At 35.1% G+C, this 25601-nt stretch overlaps 1 protein-coding gene across 1 annotated transcript; it reads left to right on the top strand.

Annotated features, from left to right (window-relative positions):
• Positions 1-1507: 1507 nt before the first annotated feature.
• On the top strand, positions 1508-24390 carry Alx1 (ALX homeobox 1). The gene is made up of 5 exons (XM_048358656.1): positions 1508-1894; positions 2172-2448; positions 5292-5596; positions 8392-8520; positions 22469-24390. Exons 2-5 carry the CDS (start codon positions 2223-2225, stop codon positions 22787-22789), a joined length of 981 nt encoding a protein of 326 aa, XP_048214613.1. The 5' UTR covers positions 1508-1894; positions 2172-2222; the 3' UTR covers positions 22790-24390.
• Positions 24391-25601: the final 1211 nt, after the last annotated feature.

Below are 25601 nucleotides of genomic sequence, written 5' to 3'. Positions count from 1 at the left end.
TTGAGAGTCAAAGTCCACCCCAAAGTTCCCACACAGCTTGCGCAGGAATCGGCTAGAAAGTGTCTCCTAAGAACTTAGCAGCTCGGCTCTGGGATGGAGGGGTACCCTGCCAACTGCCTGCCCCAAGCCTTTTGAAAGGTGAAAGGAAGAGGTCTATCCTCAAAGAAGAGAGGCTATCCGTTTCCCCTTCAAGGAGCCCAGGCCCCATACAGGCACACCCCCAACACTTTTCTCCCTCTCCCTCCCGCACGGTCTTGAAATGGGACAATTCTCTTATTGGTGTTAGCTGTCCTGCTCCCATTAATAATACAGCAATGCAAAGCCAGGGACAACTTCAACTCGTCGGAGCAGGAGCGCTCAAGGCCACGCCAAACAAGACTCACGGGAAGTGAGCTTGCGCCGCTTTTCAGGACGACGGTCTCGGGTGGATCTTGGATCGCTCACAGGGCTGTTGTTTGCTGGCCCTTCCGCTCAGTTCACTCTTGGGATCTGCGTTTTCTCGTCGGCCCCGCCTTCAAGGGCAGTGCTAAGCTGCGGCTGTGGGGTATGCTTTGCCTCCTGAATTGTTCTTCCTCCCTAGGCTGTGGCCAGGGTGAGTCTCAAAGAGGAATCTACTAGGTGGAGAGCGGATCAGCCAAGACGCGGAAAAGTAGTGAAATTTTCGAACCCAAATGGATGCCCGCTTGTGTTAGACTTGGCTTTCCCGTCTCCCAAATCTGGGATACCCAGCATGTCAGCGATCACGTGTAATTGCCAGGTTGCTTGGAGAAGGGGGGGGGCGGTCCCCGCAGGGCAAAGAAACGCTGTGTCAGGACACACGCGCCGAGACCTCCCGGGCACACAACCTGTGGGGTTTTCATCAAATCTGTCGGTTAAAGGGCTCATTGCCAAGGACTGCTTTCGCGCGCCCAAGGCAATGAAAGCTGTTCGGGTATGCGCCAGCGGCTCCTTGGAAGCTGGAGGTCACCCTAAACCCAGACCTTTCAATTCCGAAGTCCTGTGCCACCAGCCCCTGCCCTTCCCTGTCTGTCCCCTGCACAAGACGTCCCTGCCCGCCCCCGCCCGCCCCCGCACCCCGACAGCGCTTTGCAATGTCACTGCGCTGCGACACTCTCCAAGTACAACGGTTGTCCCCTTCACCAAGCAAGCTGAAGGCCCAACCTCTTCCCTAAACCTGGTTGTGGAAGGAATCTTCCTCTGGCTTTTCCGAGGCACTTGTCACAAGAGATTTGTCTTAAAATAACATGGGTCTGATGATCAAAATCGTGGCCCAAGAGGAAAAGTGGAGAGGAGTCGGGGAAACAGTTTGGTAGTGGAATAATCCAATCATTTCAGTGGCTCTTGCTCTATTTCCCTTTCCCACCCACCCATGCCCACGATGTCCCCACGCTGCCGCATTCTAGAGAGAAAGGAAAAGGCCCTGCCTGGCCTCTTTAGGCGCTGACATGGCGCGGACCCCGGGCGCTGGTTTGTCTTAGAAGGCGAAGCTCTGTCCCTTTATAAAGCCTGCCGTTCTCCTTCACAATGGACGGATCCGGCTTCTTTGGGCTTCGGATTAATGTGGATGCTCCACGTAAACCATCTACAGATGAAATAAAAGCCGTTTGCACCAATACTTCCTTTCAAGTTCTTAAGATACCTCTGTAAATCTTTCTGGTGGTGAGTGCCTGGCTTGGGGGCGGGGTGGACATGGGGTGTGGGGCGGGTGCCCCCGGCGGGCGCACGGAGCCGGGAGTGGAGGGTTCACTGCGCTGCGATCTCACCAAAAGTCTTCCAAAATGCCAATCCGCTGTTTGAGGCGACAATGTTTCTGGGCGTCGGGGCCTTGTCTCTCCTGGCATTTGTCTGAAATGGAACTGTCTGTCTAACCTAGGCCTGGACGCACCCTGCCTGGGTAAGTGGGGGAGATGGGGGTGGGGTGGGGGCGGAGGGGGGCCCCGGGGTGGAGTTAAGTCGACTGCCTATTTTCATATTCATTAGAACTGGGAGGTTGCCCGAGGAGCCCAGCTGAGTTTCAAGATATAAAAGCAACTTCGGGTGCCCCCTTTTCCAGCCGGGACGTATTAAGGAGCTCGGAGCCGGGCAGCTCCCGGCGTCGCCCAGCTCAAGCTCGCTTCCCCTTCCCTCCTCCGTGGCCCTCCCTCCTCCCGCCCACTCGCCCCCCCCTCCAGTGAACTCTCCACTCCTCGCCGGGACAACTCCCAGACAAGCCATCCAGGATTATGGAGTTTCTGAGCGAGAAGTTTGCCCTTAAGAGTCCGCCAAGTAAAACGAGTGACTTCTACATGGGCACAGGCGGCGCGTTGGAGCACGTTATGGAGACGCTGGACAATGAGTCCTTTTACAGCAAAGCGTCGGCCGGCAAATGCGTGCAGGCCTTCGGGCCGCTGCCGAGAGCGGAGCATCACGTGCGCCTGGAGAGGACCTCGCCCTGTCAGGACAACAGTGGTGAGTCCCCAGAAGCCCGGCCCCGCCACGCAGCCCTTTCCACGCTCTAGAACTTCTCACAGCTCAGTGTCGTTAGCGGGTGCGGGAGGAAGCAAAGCGGGAGCCAGAGGGGCTGGAGCTGGGCAGAGAGAGGCCGCGGAACGGTGCCACAGTAGGGCGATCTTTACCCCTGTAGTGGACTTGCGGGGTGTGGGGGGGGGCGGCGATGGGTTGGAGGGTGGGGTGCAAAGGAAAGATCCTGAACACAGTGGCTACAGCGCGATTCTTATTTCGCAGTCAAGATAGGAAAGCTGTAATTAGGACTCCGGGGGAAACTGATAAGCGCTAAATCGAAGACTGTGGGCTGCGGAGGGCGCGTGTCCACCCGCAGCGAGCGAGACGCCCGGGGCGGGGGAACCTGGGGTGTCCATATTAGAAGTCCCTAGCATCTGGGGGGGGGGGGGGGAAGAAAGAAATCTGAGTGTTTTAGGTGAAAAAAAAATTAATTGTCCGAGGACTGACGCTCTTTCAAATTTTGAAGTTGGACGTATTGCTGGATAGTTTGTATTTGTGATTTCTGCTTTCTTTTGTTGTTATGGTTGAGTTTCCAACAAAACACCTGAAGTTTTGTTGAAAACTCCACCAATTAGTTTCAATTGCGTAGGGGGCAAAGAATCTCCGAGGCAATCAGTCACTTTCGGATTCTGCCGCGTCTTTTCCTCACTCCACATTAAAAGTCGTCTATTAAGCCTTTCAGAAGGCTTCAGGGTGAAATCTTCAACGTTGAATGCCGAAGTATCTCAAAGTCCAAATGTCATCAAAACAAACCATCTATCTTTTCTATCTTGTAATTCAATACAAACCTATTATTTCAGATCTCGACAGCTAAAGCACGTTTACAATTTCAAGAGTCCTTTTCCTTATCATTGTATATATTCTACAGTTAAGCTGTAAGGAGCGGACTGCTTTAAAATAACAAACGAATTAAGTGTGAAGTATTTACAACAAGCTCCCACCCCCTATTTTAATGGAAGTTTTTTTTAAAAAAACAACAACTTGCCAAACACTCTTGCTTTGTGGGAAAGAGTTTGTTTACTAAAAAAAGTCCTATAGAAGCTTCAAATTCAGCTCATATTTTACTTCATTCCGAGTAGCAAAGTTACCTTTGTAACACTAATACTGTATCAAAGACGCGAGCGACAAGCAGTTATTTTATCAATCATTTAATTAGAAAAGTGGATCCATTAATTTTTCAGTACTCTAAATTTTGGACTTTCTTGCTGCCTTTGAGACCACAGTGTCGTATTTTTGGGATTTTTTCAAGTGTATGTATAAAGTCATTAGAAGGGGGGATCTTTAATGGATTTTTAATGACCTGCTGTACCGGCTAGATGGACTTTAGTCCTATTTTAAATTGTCGGAAACCCGAAGTGAGAAGAGAAATGAGTGATTCTATTTACCATCAACTTCTATTAACGTTTGAGCAAATATCACACGCTTAGGATTGATTTTTTTTTTTTTTAAACCGGGAGGGATTGAATTGTGTGCCCTAGGACAAACGTCCTATTTCCTGTAGAAAGATCCAGTCTTTCTCCTGGGATGCCCTCTGCGGCTCCACGGCATCCCCTCCCCCACTCCTAATTGCCGCACTTCCCGGGGTGACTCCGTCCAGAGACAAGCCCGTATTGTTAAGCCCCGCTCCTTCTTTATATTTATTTTTTGCATAGCACCTTCCTTTACAAGCAAGCTTCAAGGACTTCGCGTTGTATAGACAAGAAGCTGAACATGTTTGTCCATCAACGGGTTCTTAAAATATGTTCCGGGGACTGATTTACAAAGCAGAGGCAAATGAAAACAAAAGTACAAGTACGATCCCTCTGCCGAAAATTGTTGGTTTGACAAGACTGACTTTACTTTGTTACAAAACAAAAATGACTTCGGTTTCATTGTATATAACCATGTGTGTGTGTGTGTGTGTGTGTGTGTGTGTGTGTGTGTGTGTGTGTGTGTGTGTATTCATGTGCGTGTAGGATTCATTTTTGTTTTATATCATGTTGCAAGCATGCAATCAAATCTGAAGGAAATTACCAAAATTAAAACACCTTTTAACACAACGCCAGATGTCAGCCTTTGTAACGTTTTAATCGATGCTTTAATTTCTATGCGTTCATAATGTAAACACTAAAACTTTCTTTCCTAAAATTTCTGAGTTACACAGAAATGAAATAATTAAAGATCTGCGAGATGAGTTAAAAAGTAGTTTGTTTAAAAAAGTATTCTTTTCTATTAAAAAACACTTCGAGAAATTGATGAGATTCATTTTTTAATTTAATATGTGGCTTTTTCAAGGAATTTATGAATTCTGACAGTTCTCAATTAAAAATATTAAAATTGTAACAAAATAATGTCCCACATAGATTTAGTTAATAGCTTTTGAGTGGAAGATGAAGATATTGGTGTACAGGTAGTATTTAAAGTTGAAATATATATTTTGAGCCACATGAGTCGATTAGTTTTGTCTTTTATATGACACGTTATGTTTCATTCATTTTCAAATGTCATGATCACTTAGTTTACTTTCTTAAGACTAGATGATTATATGTTATGTGAATATACTATACATTAGTCATACTGTGGATGTTGACAAATTACCAGTTGGATGTACACATTTTAAAATTATTTTAAGGCTGTTTCACAGTAAATAAATAATAGTACATTCTGTGTACTCTGATGGCCGCTTTTACACTAGCACAGTCAATCCTTAGCAGATCTATTTCTTTATGCTCTAAATTGCTTCTACACGATTCTTTTCTTGAAATGTTTTTCACAATTCTGAGCACCACTCTTTCCCCCTCTGGGTGCAGTGAACTATGGGATCACCAAAGTAGAGGGACAGCCTCTTCACACCGAATTGAACAGAGCTATGGACAACTGCACCAGCCTCCGGATGTCGCCCGTGAAAGGGATGCCAGAGAAAGGCGACCTGGATGAACTTGGGGATAAGTGTGACAGCAATGTATCCAGTAGTAAAAAGCGAAGACACCGAACAACCTTCACCAGCCTGCAGCTAGAGGAGCTGGAGAAGGTCTTTCAGAAAACCCACTACCCGGATGTGTATGTCAGAGAACAACTCGCACTGCGAACAGAACTCACTGAAGCCAGGGTGCAGGTAGGGCGCCAAATGAAGTTCTGGATGGGTGGTGTGGAAAGATGGCAGGACTTAGTAAATTATTAGTTGCAATGGGTCATCAAGGAAGAATCTGATTCCCCACCGAATGCATAGAACAACTGAATGTATATGTTTGTAGGGCTATCAAAATTCCTTTTTATTAGTAAAAATTTTAACAACTTTCACAAAGCGTAATAAGTCTAGTCACATTATGTAACTTTAAAGCTTAAAAGTCATTTACAAAGAAACAGAAGTAATAACATAGTTCTGGTCTCAAAAAGAAACTTCCAAGAGGTCAAAACCAAATTTATACGGTAATCATGACATTAAATTAAACAGTTTTTCAACTGCTGGGAGATTTTTGAGGTTATATACCAGGTATTTGAAATTATTTGTCTAGTAGTGCATACATAGTTTTATTTAGGTTGAGGAGTTAACAAAAGAAAAAAAAACTTTCGATCGTTCTGTATATCAAAATCAAAAGATACCTTCATAAATGTAGTACAAGTAACACTAAATAGATCATTTGTAATTTTCTGTTCTCAGCTTTTGTCACTACATACTGTCCTGTTTTATTTTCTAAGTTATAGGTAAATTTTTAGTTTTTCCAAGTGATGCCCAAAGTAATTATTTCATATATTCAATCATTTATGAAAAGTAGTCAAATTGTCAAATAAGGTGCAATGTACTTAGATTTTTAAAAAGAACTGAAAAATGAAAATATACTGTATAAAATTCTCCCTTACAAGGTAAAAATAAAATATTCTTGTAAGAATATTTTTACAAGAATATTTTATTTTGGATAGGTTTGATATTCTTGACCTTTATTTTAGTTTATTAGAAGAGTGTCAAATGCAACAGTAAGAAGTAAAAGAATGAATGGCCTATTTTTAGGGATTATTTTTATTACTCTAGGAAAATACTAAAAAGCCAAGAGAGAAAAATGAATAAAAGGTGACAAATGCTCTTCCAAGTGTAATAACTATTCCTTTTTTAAGATCATGCCATCATAAGGCCCGTGTGTCATTAAAAACAACATCTGGTGGTTCAGAGTTAACAAGCAGCAGATCTTTGCTAGAGTTTGTAGAAGCAAATGGTTATTTTATCTTAGTTCAGGAAGTAAATATATAGGTAGTGTGTCCTAATGAAGAATTTTATAACTGTCCAACATTAACATCAGTCCTGCATGTGTTATTTTTGTCTTGTGCAAATTTATTTAAATTAGTTATACTTGTGACCATAGAAAAATGTGTTTACATATAGTGATCAGCTATGCACCACGCATATTCCCTCTTATGTCCTGATTAATTTTTATCTGAGGACATGTGTAGAGAGCCAATCTAAATCTGATTTTCTCAGCTTGTTCTCCATCCTGCGTTTCACATGAGAGTGCAGGTAACCATTCTTTTTAAGGAGATTCTTAGTCTTTGTTGTCAATGTGAAAAACAAATAATAACCTACAGGGTAAAATCCATCCTTACTAAATTCTCTTCGTGTGCTTTTGGTGCCTGTCTCTGGAAACAGCTTTACTTTGCTTGCCCCCTCAAGTCCTGGGTGTAAATATTATTCATTGCCAGCAGAGTAGTAGGAGTGCATACTAAACAGGTAGCTCTTGTGTTTTTCCTTAAGACTCTTAAAAGTTTCCATCCCAAATTTTCAATATAGATTTATACGGAGTAGGAATAATGTAACTAAAGTTCTGTAATGTAGGTAAAGTTAGACTTAAATATGAGAAACAGTGTATGCAAGTTTTGAGCTCATTTTCATACTTGATTACCTGTTTCTTCCCTAATCATTTTATGTTGGTACATAGTTGTATAAACAATGCTAAAATAATTTCTGAAAGCTGCTTGGATCATGTTCATGGAAAACAAATCAAACTTTTCATATTGAACATAGTTCTCAGTATGTGCTTTTTAATAGGTCACAACATTACAGTGGAGATTCTTGAGAAATAAAAGTATGAACTAAGGAACCTTCTGAGAAATTTTTTAGGATCAATATTTCCAATAGATTAATTAGAGAAATTATAGAAAACAGCTCAGTGGACTGATAGTGCTCCCTGCCCCCAGGAATTCCTGGTAATTTTAAAATATTACTTTTGTTTTTAAATTATTTCATTAATTATGAGTACTTAAACTAGATGGATAATTGTGAAAGTATCTGAGCATTTTCCATATATGATAGAGTTCATGTCATCATTATATTTATGAATTTTAAAAAGTAGAGATTAATTTCACACTGATGTCACTTTACCTAATTCTTATCAGGCTCAATATAATATAGAATCTTATTTTTTCTATGTCTCAATGGTCAAGATATAAGTATCTACTGCCATATGTCTTACATCTAACCTTAATATTTTAATTTTATGCTATTATTTAAATATAGGCATGATTCAGAAAAAAAGTGTTTGAGCTATGTTTCAAAATTATTAATAGGCCCAGATCATAATTTGGTTTTATATTAGGAAAGGATTACCCATTATCATGTGCAAATGTAAGGGAGACCATATAGTCTAAATAATTTTCATTATCCACAAATAGTTAAAGACACTGATGTATCTAATATGTTTGCTGAAAGTCTCTTGACTGTTTGCTAAATGATATTACCTTATAGACACATCGGGACATCAGGTATGAGAGAATAAAATTTTGGTATTCTTTTCTAACATGAAGTTTGTAACTTGTTTTGTTAACCTGGTTTTCCCACCTGGTTTGAAATCTTTACGGTTACCTTTGCTTTCTTAAAGTATTTCTCAGATAAAATTATCTTTTTTTTTTCCCCAAAATTAGGTTTGGTTTCAAAATCGAAGGGCCAAGTGGAGAAAAAGGGAACGTTATGGTCAAATACAGCAAGCTAAAAGCCATTTTGCTGCCACCTATGATATCTCAGTTTTGCCAAGGACTGACAGCTACCCACAGGTATGGTAAATGACAGTGCTGATACAGAAAAGTAGGTGTGGTTTGTATAAGCCTGGAGGGTTAGCACAGTCCCAGGGTACCTAATACCTTCTACAATAGTCAAGAATAAGATTTTCACGTTCAGACAATTTTTTGCATTTTTGCTAGTCTTTGTTTTATTTTTCCTTTCAGACTCATTCACTTAAAAAGTATTTTTGGATGTTGTATGTATTGGAACTAATGAGGTAGCATCATTTAATAACAAAATTCTTTTAAATTTTACTGTACACATTATTTAGACTCTTCTTTCATTCGCTTGTAGAAATAAATACTGTGTTGCCTGTTAAGGCCTTTGTAGCTAGTGTTGTGTGGACTTTGCTAAAATATAGTTAAATGTGAGCCATTAGCCCATCAATTTTATTTAAGAATATCTTTTTCCACTAAAAAATTTTCAGGCTTAATACTGCTTTCTGGCTTAGGGATTTAGTTTTTTTTATGATGTGTATACATTTGAAAAATTAATCATGCATAAGAATGATTTCTCTTCACAGTATTCTCTTACCTGTATTGAAACACTAATAATTCTTTTCTTTTAATTTTTTCATTTTAATTTGATTTCATTTTAATTTCTTTTTCATAACTTAATGTGTGTGTGAGTGTGTGTGTATGTGTGGTGTGTGTGTATGTGTGTGTGTGTGTTGCCTTTCTGATGTATTTTATGTTATTTTTCCTGGTATGTAATAATGATAGAAATGTCTGTGTGGTGGATACATGGGTAGAAACATGTATATTGTGCATTATTTCTCTTTTATCAATGTTTTATGCAATTGAAGATACTGTTTTAAAAACACAAAGAAAATTTGTTTGCTAGCCAAAATATGTTGATAGCTTTGAAACCACATCACCCAGTTGTAAAGATAATCTTTTAAAATGTAAATTAGAGTCCATAAGTTTGAATTTAATGCTTTAATATTTTAATTTCCTGTGTTCTATGTCTCTAGTGTTCCGTAAAATATTATTTTGGTACCTTCACTCTTCCAAATAAATTCACCAAATTTCTTGAGGCAATTCACATATGAAAGAGTCTTTAGAGAGCACCTTGTTCAAGTTCTTTTTTTTTCTTTTCTTTTTAAGTTAGGAAAGCAAGGCCTAGTTGAGCTTAAGAGCTGGTTCTATGATCACATCAGTGATTCTTTCCGTAGAGGTGTATAAAGACCATTTACCACTGAGCCTTTCCCAAGGAATCAACATTAAGCCAACTATTTGAATAAGTGTATTATGCTGATTGTAACATTGTTCCTCTTTTAAGACTTACCTTTAAGCAATCATCTTATTTTTTCCTATTTAAAAGCACAAATATGCTTCTGCTTACTTATTATAAGGCTAGTGAAAATCTGTTAATTCCATACTGTTCAGTGATTTGGCTGAATTCTCAATAAACTGCCTTAAGGATCTTCTCCTGTGTCCTCACTGAGGACAAGGATTGCAGTGCCTTAAAGCTGTGGACAATGTTGTCACCCCCTCCCCCCATGATCTGGTTACACATAGAATTTATTAAACCTCCAAAAAAATGATCTTATGTGTTATGTCATGATTAGATAGCTTCATTTCTCAGATAAGGAAATTGAGGCACAGAATCAAATTTGATTCCCATGTGTAAGATAAAACAATTTTTCACAGTGAGTATATTTAAACATTTGAGTCACTAATCAGTTACATTTTAAAAAAGCTTAAGGCTTGAATTGCATTGTTTGCATTGCATTATTTGAATCTACAATTCTGTTCAGAGGGGCAGACAATATATCCATAGCCAGTGAAACAATGAATGAGATGCCTGAGACAGTAGGTATGTAAATCACATCATTTTGAACTACTGATTGTGGTCACTTCAGGAAAAACAATACAACAAATTATGAGCTCTTTTGAAATGAATTTCCATCAGTCCCAACAGTAAGTTCAATGAATAGCATTTGGCTATGATATGTCATGTTGTTTTTCCTTATATTTCAGTCTTTCTTCCTTTCCTTTCAATCCTGTTTTTGGTTTCTACTCCTGTGTTCTGAGATATTCATTGTTTTACCTCTGACTTGTCTTTCTTCAATGTTTAATAAAACATTTAAAGTAGGGTCTGGCACTAATTAGTATCTATGTAAGTCTCACACAAGCTGACTAGTGATCACTGTTTTCTAGGATTATTTTGTCATTCTGTTACTTTGCCTCACAGTTTTAAAAAATAGTTGAAAAAAATGAAACAGCTTAGTAGCTAAACAGAAAAGAAATGGTACCTTAAATTATACATTGATAGTGTCTTTACTCTAACAAATGATTCATTTAAACATTTCCTCCCACAAAGTATAGGAATTTTGAATCAATTTTCCTTAAGTCTTCCCTATAATTCATGACCATCAGTTCTATATCAAAATGTGGAAATATAGAGAAATTATGTTGAATTTATTTTTGACAGTGAAATTCACAAATGGTCATAAAATGAATACTGAAAAGACAATAGGACTCTTCTATATTGGTAAATCATTTTGTTTGCTTGCCAAAAATTCTGAAATTGACTGTGTCCAATATCTTGCTGTTGATACTGGATAAATCCAGGAGAGAATCCTCCTTTAACTTAAAAATATGTGGCAAACTTTTTAGATTGTTTGAAAAATATAATTACATCAAGATTATGTCTCCTAGGCTTCAGCCTAGAGAAACTGATTCTTTTTTGTTTTTTGTCATGTGGCTTGAAAATAGAAAAGTATAATGGGAGAATTAGGAACTGAAATAGAATCCAACAACTCAGAGCATTAAGACATTGAATTTGGTTACTGTTACTAATTACAGAAGAAAATTATTAACTACAGAAAAGTTGGAAACTAGAAAACGTTGGAGGCAGGACAGAAATAAAGAATTAACGATTTGGCAGTAAAACAAAAACATACACAGAACTTCATGAAAAACAGAGGTTTAGAATATGTTCTCCTCAATCCCAATCGCTATAAGCAACTGTGGTACCTCACATAAAGGTGTATGTATACAACACATGTTTGTTTAGGAACATTGATTAATGCTCATAACATGTTTAAAATATTTTGTTTCAACTGTTTTTCATTATACTGTAGTAACAACAGCACTGAAATAATAACAGTAAAACAACAGCTAGCAACTGGGTATTTATTTCAAGGCAGGCAATTACTCCACTTCTTCTGAGGCACAGGTTTTCTAAGTCCCATAGTCAACAACTCTTCATGCCATTTTGCCTCTTATTTCCACATTTAATGAAACAATTTAATTTTGACCCCCAAAACATTGCATCATTTTAGGATGCAAAACTGCTTCCATTTTTAAAATGTATAAAAGTATTTTAAGTGTTGGTACTTCTTAGACTTTTTGAACTCTGCTCATTTTAGATAGCAAATAGATAAATATATGAGATACTTTAAGGTTGCAAATTTTGATGCATTCAAGATATGACTTGCCATTTGAGGCAGCATTATGGTTCAGCTAAATCAGAGGATCCACTGTTGCACAGCACATGGGATTTTTACTTATTTATTTACTTATTTGGAGTCTTGGGATATATAGCACAAGTGGACTAACACTTGCCTAGCAAGTGAAAAATCCTGACCTCAATTTCCAGTGCTGTGGAAAAAGAAACACTAACTTCGGGCTGAAATATAGTCTACAGATACCTGCTTCTCATGTATGAGGCCATGAGTTCAATTCCTAGCACTGAAGTAATATTTTTTTAAATGACATTTTAACAGTACATTAGTTGCTTGTGCTAAAGCTATCCATGCCCAACCCATATATTCTCTTCAGAGTTTCTTGTTCCTTCCTCAGTCAGCCCATCATTTTCTCAACGGTGTTGCATTAGGTTTCCCACGACTTCTTCCTTCTATTTACAATGTGAAGTGTTCTTAGCCACCCTCGAATCACTGCAGTTTTAAGTGACTTACATAACTACTGAATAAATGCAAACAAAAGCATAAATTTACTTCAAACACTTCTTCACTTGTATGTTACACAGCAAAAACAATCAATTTTCAATAAACAGCTGAGTTACTCTTATAACCAGCCTTGTGAGCGAAAGCAATTAAGTTTGCCTTCTCTGACAGATTTTTGCAGATTCTTTTCAGTGTAATTTTATTTTCTTTAAATATTGTTTTTATTTTATCAATAAATATTTGCTAGATTTTGATTTTGGATCAGAAGATATAAAACATCCAAGGAAAACCTTCTGCTTTGTAAATAGATCACAAATTAGGTAATTTTTATACTCAATTCTGTGCCCACTTCCTTGATCAAACTAGACCAGTCTTACTGAGAGAAATGATTTTAGCTATGAATTTAAAAAAAGCAAAAGAAAGTATGTTACATTTGATACTCATTTATAAGATAATAAAAGGAAAACCAAATCTTAAACTATTTTTGGTGAGAAAAACTTTCTGTTAACCTGTAATTCTGGAAAATAATAAACAGCTTTCATTCTGATAATGATTACTGTTTCCATGCTGTTAGGCTAGGTTTGGATTAAAGAACATTAATTTTATTTTGTACTAGCTAAGTGGCTTTGGATAAGTCCTTTGGCTTTGTGACTTTTTAGATTCATTATTTGTAAAATGGTAATTGAATGTTGTTGATGGAGATGGTAATATTTTTTTCTGTTGTGAGGATTAGAAATATATCTGCATGAAAAAGACCTGTATTTAAAGTCTATGTAGATGAGTCATGAGGTTTGAGGAAAGCCTGGCATTAACATAAGGTCTAGGAGCTTCTGGAAGCTCCTAGCTCTAGGATTCATAGTGTGATAGATGGTTCAAATATGTTTCTGCCACTTTAGCTTTCAGATTTTTGGCAAATGAATTAATTTCTTGGAATAGCACTTTTCATTTGTGGAAATGTGATGAGAATTGTGGGGATGAAAATTCACATGATGTTTGTACTCTACAAAATAACTTCTGCAAAGTTCAAAGGACTTTACCTTGTACACTAGTATTCAATAAAAAGTGATTATTATATCATATCTATTAGTCTTAATTAATTCTATCTACATCTCCGTAGATATGTAGTTTAAATATTATGTTATATTGTAGCACTTAAACTCATTTCATCTGAATAAATTCACTATTTAAGAATCTATAAAAAGGTCAAATTTGACTTTGAAGGTTAGATTAGGTCAACCTTAAGTATCTTGGGTATAGTTACAAGTCACCAGAGTTATATTGTCACAATAAAAAATATTTGCTCCAGAAGTTTCAGAGAAGAGGTTAAATGTTTTTCTCACTTGAATTTTGAAGAGAGTTTTACTCAGTACACACAGAATCATCACTAAATCCAAATGTGTAGAGGGACTAACACAGTATCTTGTTTCCAGTTGTTTTACTCATGGTTTTATACATAGAACTATATCCCATTTGGAGCTTGAATATATCAAGAGGAAGATTCAAGTTATATATATATTTTGTAAGTCATTGGAATAATTTAAAACACACTAAAACTCAATGTCATGAGTAGGTAAAATATTCCAAAAATTGAAATTGTATAATTTTTAAAAATGAAGTTAGTTTCCATATGATTGTGGTAGGAGCCACCCCTCCCTACCTTTCTTCCATTTATGTATTAATCTTCAAAATTACATTTGCATAAAGACAAATGAAGGAATAAGAAATGCAGAACATATCACATTTCACCCTTACATTGTAACAGTTTAAGGACTGGAGGAGAACATTTTGCAAATTATTTTTATTCTTTTTCATATACATGTATATATATATATATATATATATATATATACACATACATACTTTAATTTTCTCATCAGTCATAGGATTTCAACTAAGAGTCTGGGCCTTGACCCTGTCCCTGATCTTTGTTGCTCAAGGCTAATGCTCTACCACTATGAGTCACAGCTCCACTTATGGTTTCCTGATGGCTAATTGTAGGTAAGAGTCTTTTAGACTTTTCTACATGGATTGGATTTGAACCACAATCTTCAGATCTCAGCCTCCTAAGTACCTAGGGTAACAGGCATGAGCTACTGGTTCCCACTTCTCCAAAATATTTAAATAAACAAATAAGCACAAGTTTGGCTTAAAAATTATTAATAATATAGCAATAATTGGTACACTGAGTAATGAATGTGACTTATGAGGTGGTCACATGATATATCTCCTTTGTTGGATGAAGGAATAAAAATGTTACTACAATTTAGTTAAATTATTTTGCTTTGACACAGTCTGTAACTAATTGTAAATAAAAGTACATAAAGTCATAGAAAAATTTAAGAGAATCTGCATTCCTCAATTAAGATGATTTTTGTGCTTGCATACATTTGAACTAAATGTACAAAATATACATATTTGATATGGATATGAAGAAAGAATATTTCAGCTGAGGATGTAGAATGTTTACCTATCACGTTAACAATCTTGTACTGAACAGCAAACAAAGAAATCTTACATATGTGTATAAATGTTAAAACTAAGCAGAGTGTATGAGGCATTTGCTCAGCATCCAGTAAGTGCAGGCACTCCTAAATACATTGAGCATTGAGCTTTTTTATTTTTTTGAAATTTAATTTTTTATTTACTACAATTACACATTTTTATACTATTAATATTTCCATTGTAATAATTCATTTAGTTGGATGAGACACAGCTGTCGTACCAATGCTGCTCTTGTGTTTTCTTATTTCCCCTAAAAGAAAGGCAATTTTCAACAGTCTCTCCAATCATATTATATGAAAGTTTTATGTAGGTTTATACAGTGCATCTTGATCAGCGTTTTCAACATTGGCATATCTTGCCCCTATAACTTTAAAGATGTAAAGAATATTCTAGGGAAGATTTTGAAATAATTAAACTTAAGGTTTTTTTTTAAAGAACATATTCTAATTTAATGTTACCTAATTATGTACACAGTGTCAGCTTTCTTTGTTGTTGTTACACAGATGTGGGGCTTGAACTCTGGGCCTAGACATTGTCTTTGAGCTCTTTTGTGCAATACTAGCCCTCTACCACTGTGAGCCACAACTCTACTTTCAGTTTTCTGGTGTTTAATATAATTAGAGATAAGAGTCTCATGGACTTTCTTGCCTCTACTGGCTTTGAAACCCAATCCTCAGTTTTCAGTCCCCCTATTAGCTAAGATTACAGGCGTGAGCCACAAGTACCCAGCAGTAGCATCTTTAAATTTTTTTCTTTCTTTGCTTATAATGGGTGATTTCAGTTAAAGCTCTGGATTCATTACATCTTTATAAATATTTTGGGGTTTTTTTGTAATTCATTGAAAATTCATCTTATGTTTTAAGAGGAAAGTAAAGCAATAACTGAAACAGATGATTAAAAATAATGAAAGGAGGTATAAAAATAAATTATTACACAATGCCAAGGTTAACATGAATATAAGAGCTACATCTTGAGGGAACTGAGAAGAGTCCGATACAAGATAAAGACGTTAAAGGAAGCAAGTCAGTGAACACACACACACACACACACACACACGTTAAATTCTGCAGTTCCCATGCCTCTTGTTAGTATGAACTTATGAGATCCTTTAATCAAGAATTTTACATACCTCATACTTCTTTGTAATTTTTATTTAGTTATTTACTTTTGAGATGAGATTTCACTATGTTGCTTACTCCAGAATTCATCGGCCTCCCCTCTGATATGCTGCTCAGTCTGGAACATACGAGTCATTTTGATATATTTATTGACAAATATTGAATTTTAAATAAACAATCTTTTATACAAATGCAATTGATTTGTAAAAACTCAGAAAAGTAAAATTCCAACTTTGCAGCTAATATAATTTGAAGATGAATAAAATCAATAGCTTTAGGCAGGATATTATGATAAAGTTCAGAGCTAATGTGTAACTCTAAGTAGGAATGCTGAGATTAAATTATTTTCTGCAAATTAATGTATTTTCATATGGGTTAGGCACTGTCCATTTTGAATGTACAACACAAAACTATGTATTTATATTTTTAAATATTTTTCTTGTATGCTTGGATTTATTGTAATTGGGAAGCTGTCATTAGTAATGTACCCAGCACTGATGAATCAGCAGTTGTTATCATGCACATATTAAAATGCCTAAAAAACAATGTCACACATGTCTGGAAAACATTCCACACGAACCTTGTTGCTTCATAGTAATAAAATAGCAAAGACTGGGTGTTGTTATTTTATTCCCTCTGAAATAAGTTCACTTGGGAAGATTTCTTTCAAAGTCTATCTGATGAGATTTCCTGTAAAAGAATCATTTTAATGATGACAATTACTATGAAAGTAAAGAATGCATTCAACAGTAAAAGAAAAGAAAAAAATGTACTAATGGTCTTACAGCTTTGACTTAGAGGATCCTTCAAGTACTATTTGACTAATAAACACTTACAGAAGGTTATATGATGTTATTTTGAAAATTTCCAGGTATTTTCATTTCCCACGAAACAGATTTAGTTTTGCTTTAACAGAAGTGATTTTTCTTTTCTGTTAAGTAGTTTTATTCTTAAATTGTCATTCTCCTATGACTCTTACATCTAGTAGTGATATTTTAAATTAAACAAAAAAACATTCTTCCCTGTTTCAAATTTCTCAATATATTCCTAAAATGAATTTTTAAGTGACAATCTGTAGTTATTATAAGATCTTTCTCTTCCAAGCTTTCTAATCATTTCAGTTTTATACTTTTTACTGAAAAATTACCTCAGTAATTTTTGAAATGTAAATTGACTTTAAAATCCTTATAGTTCACATACCATTTTAAGTATTTTTGACCAAAAAAAGGCCTGATATGTAGAGATACTGAATTGATCTCATTTTTATGAGAAGTGGTATCTAAAAATAAAAATTATAAATTAAACTAACCCAGTGTATGTTAGTCACTGGTAGCAAATTCACTATGTAGACTTTTTCTTCTTGCTAGCAACTCATGAATGTAGTAATGAGAAAAGGTGGTAAGATTCTAAAGTCAGCCAATGAGTAAAAATATCTGAAACTTACTAAGCATCTGATTCTTATTCATATTTTTCCACCCTAAAACTTTTAAGGGACTTGATAGTAAAGTATATAATAATTTCATTAAAAATTATTCTGCTAATATAAGTATCAATGCTTTGAATTGTTAAGAGATTGTACCATCTCTGATACATAAATTACATAGTGATTATGTAGAAATTAATGTATATGGTAAATTTTGAACAATATAGCGTGGTCAATGTAAACATTGTCAAAGAGGAAAAACAAATCAACTTTTGAATTTTAGTGTAAATAAGATATTGCTACAAGGTTATCAAAAGTACCTCTTTTACAGTCCATAAATTTTGTTTTTTACAAGTACCTCTTTTTAAGTCCCCAAACTTTGTCTTTTTAATTGAGCATTCATATTAAATAAATTAATTTTAGTAAGCAATAATTTTTGTAGATGCTTTAAAATTAGAAAAGCTTGTTTGGCACATAGTTTCATGGTGTTTATTATTTGTAGTAAATACAAAAGGCTAGTATCTTCTACATAGTACTAATATTAGGATGTAAAATATAAAATCTTATCATAAAACTATTTGATTTGTAGTTTACGCCATACTACATTACAACTAAGACAAACAACTCATATTTCTTTTAAAAGCTTTTAAAAAGTATTAAAAACCACTACACTTAAAGTAAACAGACATATTAGAAATGTACACCATGTTTAGGATACTAATGCAGTTTGGTCATAAAGAACATATTCATAACAAGTTTCTAAGATAAATGAGCTGTATCATTTCATAGCCATGATTTATCATAATATTTCAATTCATTTTTATTTTATTTTATTTATTATTATTATTTTTTTTTTTGGCCAGTCCTGGGCCTTGAACTCAGGGCCTGAGCACTGTCCCTGGCTTCTTGTTGCTCAAGGCTAGCACTCTGCCACTTGAGCCACAGCGCCACTTCTGGCCGTTTTCTGTATATGTGGTGCTGGGGAATCTAGCGCAGCATGAGGAACTCTTAAAAGATACGTGTATTTTTTCTCTCCTTTTTTCTCTTGCTTTCAATCTCTTGAAGAAAAATAAAACGTCAATGAATTCAGCTTGAAAAAATGAAATAAAAAACACCCTCCACACCAATCCCCAAATTATAGGATAGTGAAGGGTTCCGTTTTTTATTTGCTTAGGAAAACTCTGAGGAGCACATGTTCAAAGTGGAGGGGAGTGAGTCAGCTAACTTCCATTCATGCTAATGGGTGGTATTTGGCCAAGTTCCCTGGACAGTGCTTTGAACATTCCCCTAGAACTTAAAAAAAAATGTTGTGAAGCACATTAATAAATGAAATGTTTTATTTAAGTTCTTCATTTCTTTTAAACACAACAAAAGAAAAAATTTGAAGGCTATTTTCCCTACTTTTTCTTTTTAGAACACACAAGGGAAAGATGTGGTTGTAAGGAACCTGAATATTGTACAGTTTCAGAGTTCAAAAAAAAATCTTTTGTTGTTTGGTACTAACCTTGTAGTATCTATAAAACACCCCGAAACAGGAATATTTTTTTGACTGAGTTCAGAGTGTGAGATTTTCATGGGCTTACCTTTTGAGAAGTAATTTGTAGTTTTGCCTAGTGCAATTTGTTAAAGCTTGCATGCAGGTTAACTGAAAACTTGCTCTCTACTACTCTTCCATATGCATACCTAGAATAAAATGTAGCAGGAGAGAACCTGCCATCATCAACTTAAGCTTAAAGAAAACAACTTTTTTTGTTAATCCGGTATTTCCTTCGAATGTTAATAGAAGCAGGTGATCTACAGCAAAGATAATACCTGCCACATTTTTCTACACTGATGATTTATTATAGATACCATGTGTTGACAAGGGTGAAAGTTGAGGACTCAAGTATAGCTAGAGGGACATGGCATGAATTATGGAGCTCAGAAGTCATATCATACAGTTTAAAAGAATAAAGAGGTGTATCTGGAGTAATGAGACATGAAGATTTTGCTGCCTGAAAAGATTTTCATATGTTCACATGCTTGAAAGAGATCATTTGTTTAAGGAAATAAAGTCACATGAGTAAGATAGTTCACCTTTATAGAGCTCTCCAGAAAAAAATGGAATGTTGCTTTTTTGTTTCTTTCTTTTTAAGCACTATAGTAAACACTATTGCTTCTTATCATGGGAAGTAAATACAATGATAGGTGTAGTAGAAGATTTTTACATTTGGAAGAGAGGCCATAGAAAATATTTCCTCCTTGCAGTAGATTTCAAGATTGCCTGTAGTATTATTGTTATCATTATTTTTATCACCACCACCACCATCATCATTTTGGTATATAGTCCCCAAGCTGACCTAGTGAATCATAAAAAATATAAAGTAAAAAAAAAAATCTATGATGGGGAATGTGTTTTGATAGAGAAAGTAAAAGCTATCCAGATAAATAGACACAGCAGGGTCTATTTCTGTTAGCACAGCAATTCTAGAGTTGAAATTATGTCACTAACTGTAGGTACCTTGGCATAAATTTCCCATGAAATTTTGACTATTGATGTAAAATATATCTGTCCAAATTTCATATTTTCATGGATTTATCAGTTATTCTGTAGATTTCATTCAGTACCTGTGTGTTCTCTTAGCCCTCCAGTAAAGGGAAGAGTTGTGATTACTAATCATGAGTTTGTTTCCACAGTAGATCCTGCCACCATTTACACAGAGGGGATTTTAATTAGATAAAAAAGCAATTGCAACTCATAGAACTGTGTATGGTAGTACACAATTTCTTTATATTTCCAGGATCAGGTTTGACTTGCAGTGTTGATGACAATTGTTATATGCATAATAAAAATCATCTTCATCAAATGTTTCGATATCCAAAACAATTGTTTGAAAGGAGCTAAAATTACAATTCATTGGTTAAACTGTCTTAGCATTTGCATCTAAACCTATGGAAATTTACTAGGTCGCTGAAGTCCATTGAAAGCAAGTCAAACATTTTAAAATGAAAGATATTGAGGGGATGAAGGGTGGGAAAAGAGAGAGGGAGATGAAGGGATTAAAGGATGGAGGGAGAAAGAGATATTACAGATACAGAACATATTACTAAATATGTACCAGATCTTCTACCTATGAGATTCAATCTGCTATGGTTAGAAAACATTTTCATGTCTTAGAAATTCTTTCATCAAATGCTTGATCAAATACAGATAAGAAGTTTAGATTAAAATATTTCTTTGCCCCTTAAATGCTTCAATACAGTAGACTCTATAATATTTTTTTTCAGTTTACTGATCAGTAATGTTCTTTCTTGATAGAAAATTTTGTTTATGTGCATTAATGGATTGTTTTCCTCAACTCTATTTTCCTGTTTTGTTTTTTCCTATAGTTGGCAAACATACTGTGACACACACATACATACATGTACATACACACATATGGTTTGTTTATGCTTCCTGTTGTGCTTTGAAACTGGTGAAACCATCCTTTTTGAGTGACAGAATGACCTCTATCATTGTTAGATTTACCAACATATTTTGCACTATAAATGAAAGACAAGGTATCACCACCAGTGCAGATTAAATTTGGGTTTTGTATGACTGCATCAGCGATTCCATTACCCTGAAGTCATTAAGAAAAATCCATTTTAAGAAAACATACCTAGTAGTCAAAATTCTGAATCCAGTTTTGTTTTTATGAACTTGAAACATATGTATTACTATCATATTCTAATTGAAATGTATTATAATCAGGATGTAGAAAACATGTCTTCTGGTATGGTGGGATATGCATGTAATCCTAGCTTTGAGGAAGATAAGGCAGAAAGGTAGTCAGTTGATGACCAGCCTAGGGTACTTAGTAAGATCTCAAACCCAAAAGTAAACATAAAACCAAAGTTTAAAACATACAATTTTATTTCATTACCTAAGGCTATATCATTCTGAATTGCTGTTCCATGCTACATTTCCTCCTTTTTCCCCTTTGACAGTTCCTGCCACTTGTCATTATTTTCTCTGTGCTTTTTAGTAATACTGGTGGTCAGAGTTTTTGTTTGGGATACTGTCTATATAAAGCTCATATCCTCTAAATTCTACTGAATTTTGCTTTTATGAGCTAATTTATGAGAAATTGTATTTAGTGATAATACTATATGAAATTATTTTCTATGAAGACTTAATAGTATGAACTGAGAATTTGGGGGAAATAACTTTCTAAGTTTCACAGCACATATATTGTGTTTTCTAGAATGTGTTCTAGAATGTGTTTTTAAATTATTCTCATCTGATATCGTATTGTTGCTATTTTTTGCAGTTACACATTCAACATTTGCTAATGTCTATGTTTTAGAATTTAAGTTTGTTTTACATGTCAAACGTCTGTTTCAAATTCACTGTGTCATATATGAATAATAAAATAAATGCTTAAAACCCATAGTTATTTTTGTCATAATCTCAGAACAATTTAAGTCCATAGGATATAAAAAAAATCAGAGAGCAAATCTTTTCCAAAATGAATTTAATCAGAAATGTCTTTACAGACTAAGCGGCCTAATTTCAGCTATTTCCAATAAAACTGCTGCACCAAGAGTCCAACTTGAGAACCTGCAAAAAATACATCTTGTTTAGAAAAGTGCACATGATCCTTCGACTTAAAGCCACATTTTAGACCCCCCTTTTCTGAACTCAGAAATCTAATTAAATTGACTAAATCTTCCAGGTTCGTTTAAAAATCATGACTGTAAATAGAATATAGAAGAGTTCGACGTGGTATTTTGAGTGTTTTATGTGGTATGTGGTCTTTGATGATCTATTCCAGTACACAGACAGCAAAATCTCTTGAATAATTATTTTTCAGTCACAGTTTTATGTATTTAGATTGTAATTACAGACTATTGAATGAGGACGAGTAATGAGTAGCTTACCCGTCCTAGTAAATTGCATTTAAGACAGAAGACACAAGTGAGAAAGTGCGAATGTAATACTTATTGTTTTTTATCTATTCCAGATTCAGAACAATTTGTGGGCAGGAAATGCAAGTGGTGGTTCTGTGGTTACGTCATGCATGTTACCACGTGACACGTCTTCCTGCATGACGCCTTACTCTCACTCGCCTCGGACAGATTCCAGTTACACAGGGTTTTCAAACCACCAGAATCAGTTCAGCCACATGCCCCTCAACAACTTCTTCACTGACTCTCTTCTTACTGGGGCTACCAATGGACATGCATTTGAAACAAAGCCAGAGTTTGAAAGGAGGTCTTCTAGTATCGCAGTTCTTCGAATGAAAGCCAAAGAGCACACTGCCAATATTTCATGGGCCATGTAACATACAGTACTCTTTTATTTTTTTTCATAGCAAAGTAAATCGTTCTTATTTCTCATATTTAAAGGATACCACAATAAGCTGCTGTGTGTGGATTTGCTAAAGGTCAGGATATACAGTGAGACCGGCTTATATGAATAGTTGTTATTATTTAACATTAAAATCTAAGAATGAAACTCTGAAGAAACTAAATAGGTTTACCATGCACCAGGTTCCAGAAACTCTGTTTTAGTAGTATGACTTTTTCCTCCCCTATTGTACCAGTCAATGAAATATGGTCATGCAACTTCTTAAAAGAATAAATGTATTAAACAAATTCCTCTGTTCTAGATTGATTTATGTTAGTTCTGTTTAACAAGAAATCCCTTGTAAAATGATACCTGATAAAGGAGGAAATACACTGAGGAAAATGTCAAGATACCAAAGCTGTCAGGGAAATATTGACCCGGAGTGTTTTGTGGCACTAACTGCCATTTCTGTTTCTGGCTCCCAGAAGCAATGATCATATTCCCTGTTGCTGAGAATTTATCTTCAAGCCTCAAAGATTTTTAAAAAAACTTTTATATGTTTTAGTGAATTTCCACTTAGTGAAAGAAGATCTCTTCTGAAATGACCAGCAGCATTTGCGTGAAATATCTGGGCATAGTTTCCTGAAACCACGAGGCTGAAGGCGATAACTCAAATATTCCGGTGTGGTTGAAATTATACTCATGAGGACAGTCTTAATAAATACTATGTTTTAATGAAAAAGCTGGCATGAATGCATTCAATGACTTAGTTAAAATAAACAAGGCATATAAAACCAAAATAAAAGGAAAACATTACCCAACATCTAAAACTGAAATTGTATTCATTGACCTGCACCCATAAAATACCTAGTAAATACAATGAAAGTGACATTTTCAGTGACAGGCACATCTATTTTAAAGTTGTATTTATTTTGAGGAACATACATGTCCTGATGTATGTATGAGGGTTTATTTCTTGTATGAGGGTTTGTTTCTTGACATATCAAGCCTTAAGCAGTATTTGCTACTGTGGTTTTGCATAAAGAATTATGATGCCTAAAATTTCTGTTTGGAATAAAGAGAAGAAAAATCCATTGCATCTGGAAAATTGCTAACTCCTTTGATTTACTTCTCCTCCCTTTCCCCTGTCACATTCCAAACTTTTTCAGATGAGTGAAATGTCAGCCTCCTTGAAAGTCTCTTAAGTTCATAAAGGCAAAGTAAATTAATTGAAATGAAGATGACTTCCATGGAGGGGATCAGAGCAAAGGGCTGCTCTTTGTTCTTTTGGAATATTCTTATGGTTTCCCAGACTTCAGGGATCTGCTCAAAAGGCCCAAATGGTTAAATGACAGGAATAGATGAATTGTGAAAATTAAATTTCAGGAAAATTACTTTTATCTGTTTTAGTCTCCTCTCAGTGGGAAAATATTTACAGCAATTAGATATCATTTGTAATAAAAATTTTAAATCAAACAGATGATGGAGATGAGTGATGTCCTAAGTTAACATTCCCTGACTTGTAATAACTCTATTCTTTATTGCTTTTCTGTTCTTTCTTCTTAGTTTTGCTCCCAAGAAAAAATTTCTTCAACTTTGACCTTGAGCATTATGCTTACAGGCAGGAACTCTTAATAAAAGATTGTAGAAAGCTGTTCAGTATGTTCTTTAAATATATTATTATACACGGTTTGTAGCAATCTGTGAATTAAAACTTATAATGGAAATGTAAATTTCAGTCTTTCAAGATTTCACAAATTTCATAATACGATTTTTGTGTTTTCTGCTTTCATTATTTAAATTTTATTAGCTAATGTTGTATTTTTAAAAGAAAAAATCATGAAATTTGAATTCTACCTTATTTCTTATTTTTTGTGCTTTTACATTTATACCTCATATTTCATAATTCAGTGAAGCTTCTGCTGTTCAGCCTTTTCAAATTCAAAATACTTTTCTAGATAAGGTTTTTACATCTGATGTCCTCTGTATAAATATAATTTCATCAGAAAGTTTTTAATACTGACAAAGTGTGAAAAACTATCTAAAATAATAAAATACAGAATACACTCACTCACTATCTTCTTCAATAAGTACATAACATTCATGAGGACAGAAAGAAATGTTCAATTATTTTTGTGTGTGTTAAAACCTGTAAACATTTTTATTTACTGAAATATTTATTTTATTATATACTGGTTCAAATGAAATAAAATGAACTTTGGATGCAATAGGATAAAAGATGGCAAAAATAAAGAGTGCATAACATGTATCTCGATTTTTCTTAATTTTGGTTAAACTTCCTATAATAGAATTATTCACTCACAGAAATGGTGCACATGTAGGTATGCATATACATATATATCAGAAATTATATACCTAACGAGTATTTTCAAACTTTTATTTATGCTTTTTATTGACAGTATGAATTTTGGGGTGTTTTGGCACAATAGGTGGCTTATTTATATTCATTTGTTCTCATGACTATATCAATCTCTTTTGCCCTTTCTACTATTTTTCTTGTAAGAATGGTTTTAAAAATTATGAGCCCTTTTGAGCTATTTGATTAGGGATTGGACATGATAAAAGAGAAATACATGAGAGAATTAGGTAAGATTTGCAGTATCTAAATTATAAAATGATATTTCTATAGCTTTCTTGTAGTTTTAGCAGGTATTTGATTTTTTTTCATGGATGCAAAACAAAATTTTCTTTTTGTATATCATGGTATGGAAGTACAAAATAAAGCAATTGAAACACCTACCTTTATTCTTGAAAACATATCTCAAAAGAATGATAGAATTACTTGT

The sequence above is a fragment of the Perognathus longimembris genome, chromosome 1, assembly GCF_023159225.1.
Source record: "Perognathus longimembris pacificus isolate PPM17 chromosome 1, ASM2315922v1, whole genome shotgun sequence".
NCBI classification, from domain to species: Eukaryota; Metazoa; Chordata; class Mammalia; order Rodentia; family Heteromyidae; genus Perognathus; species Perognathus longimembris.
This window is presented reverse-complemented; position numbering and strand designations above follow the sequence as displayed.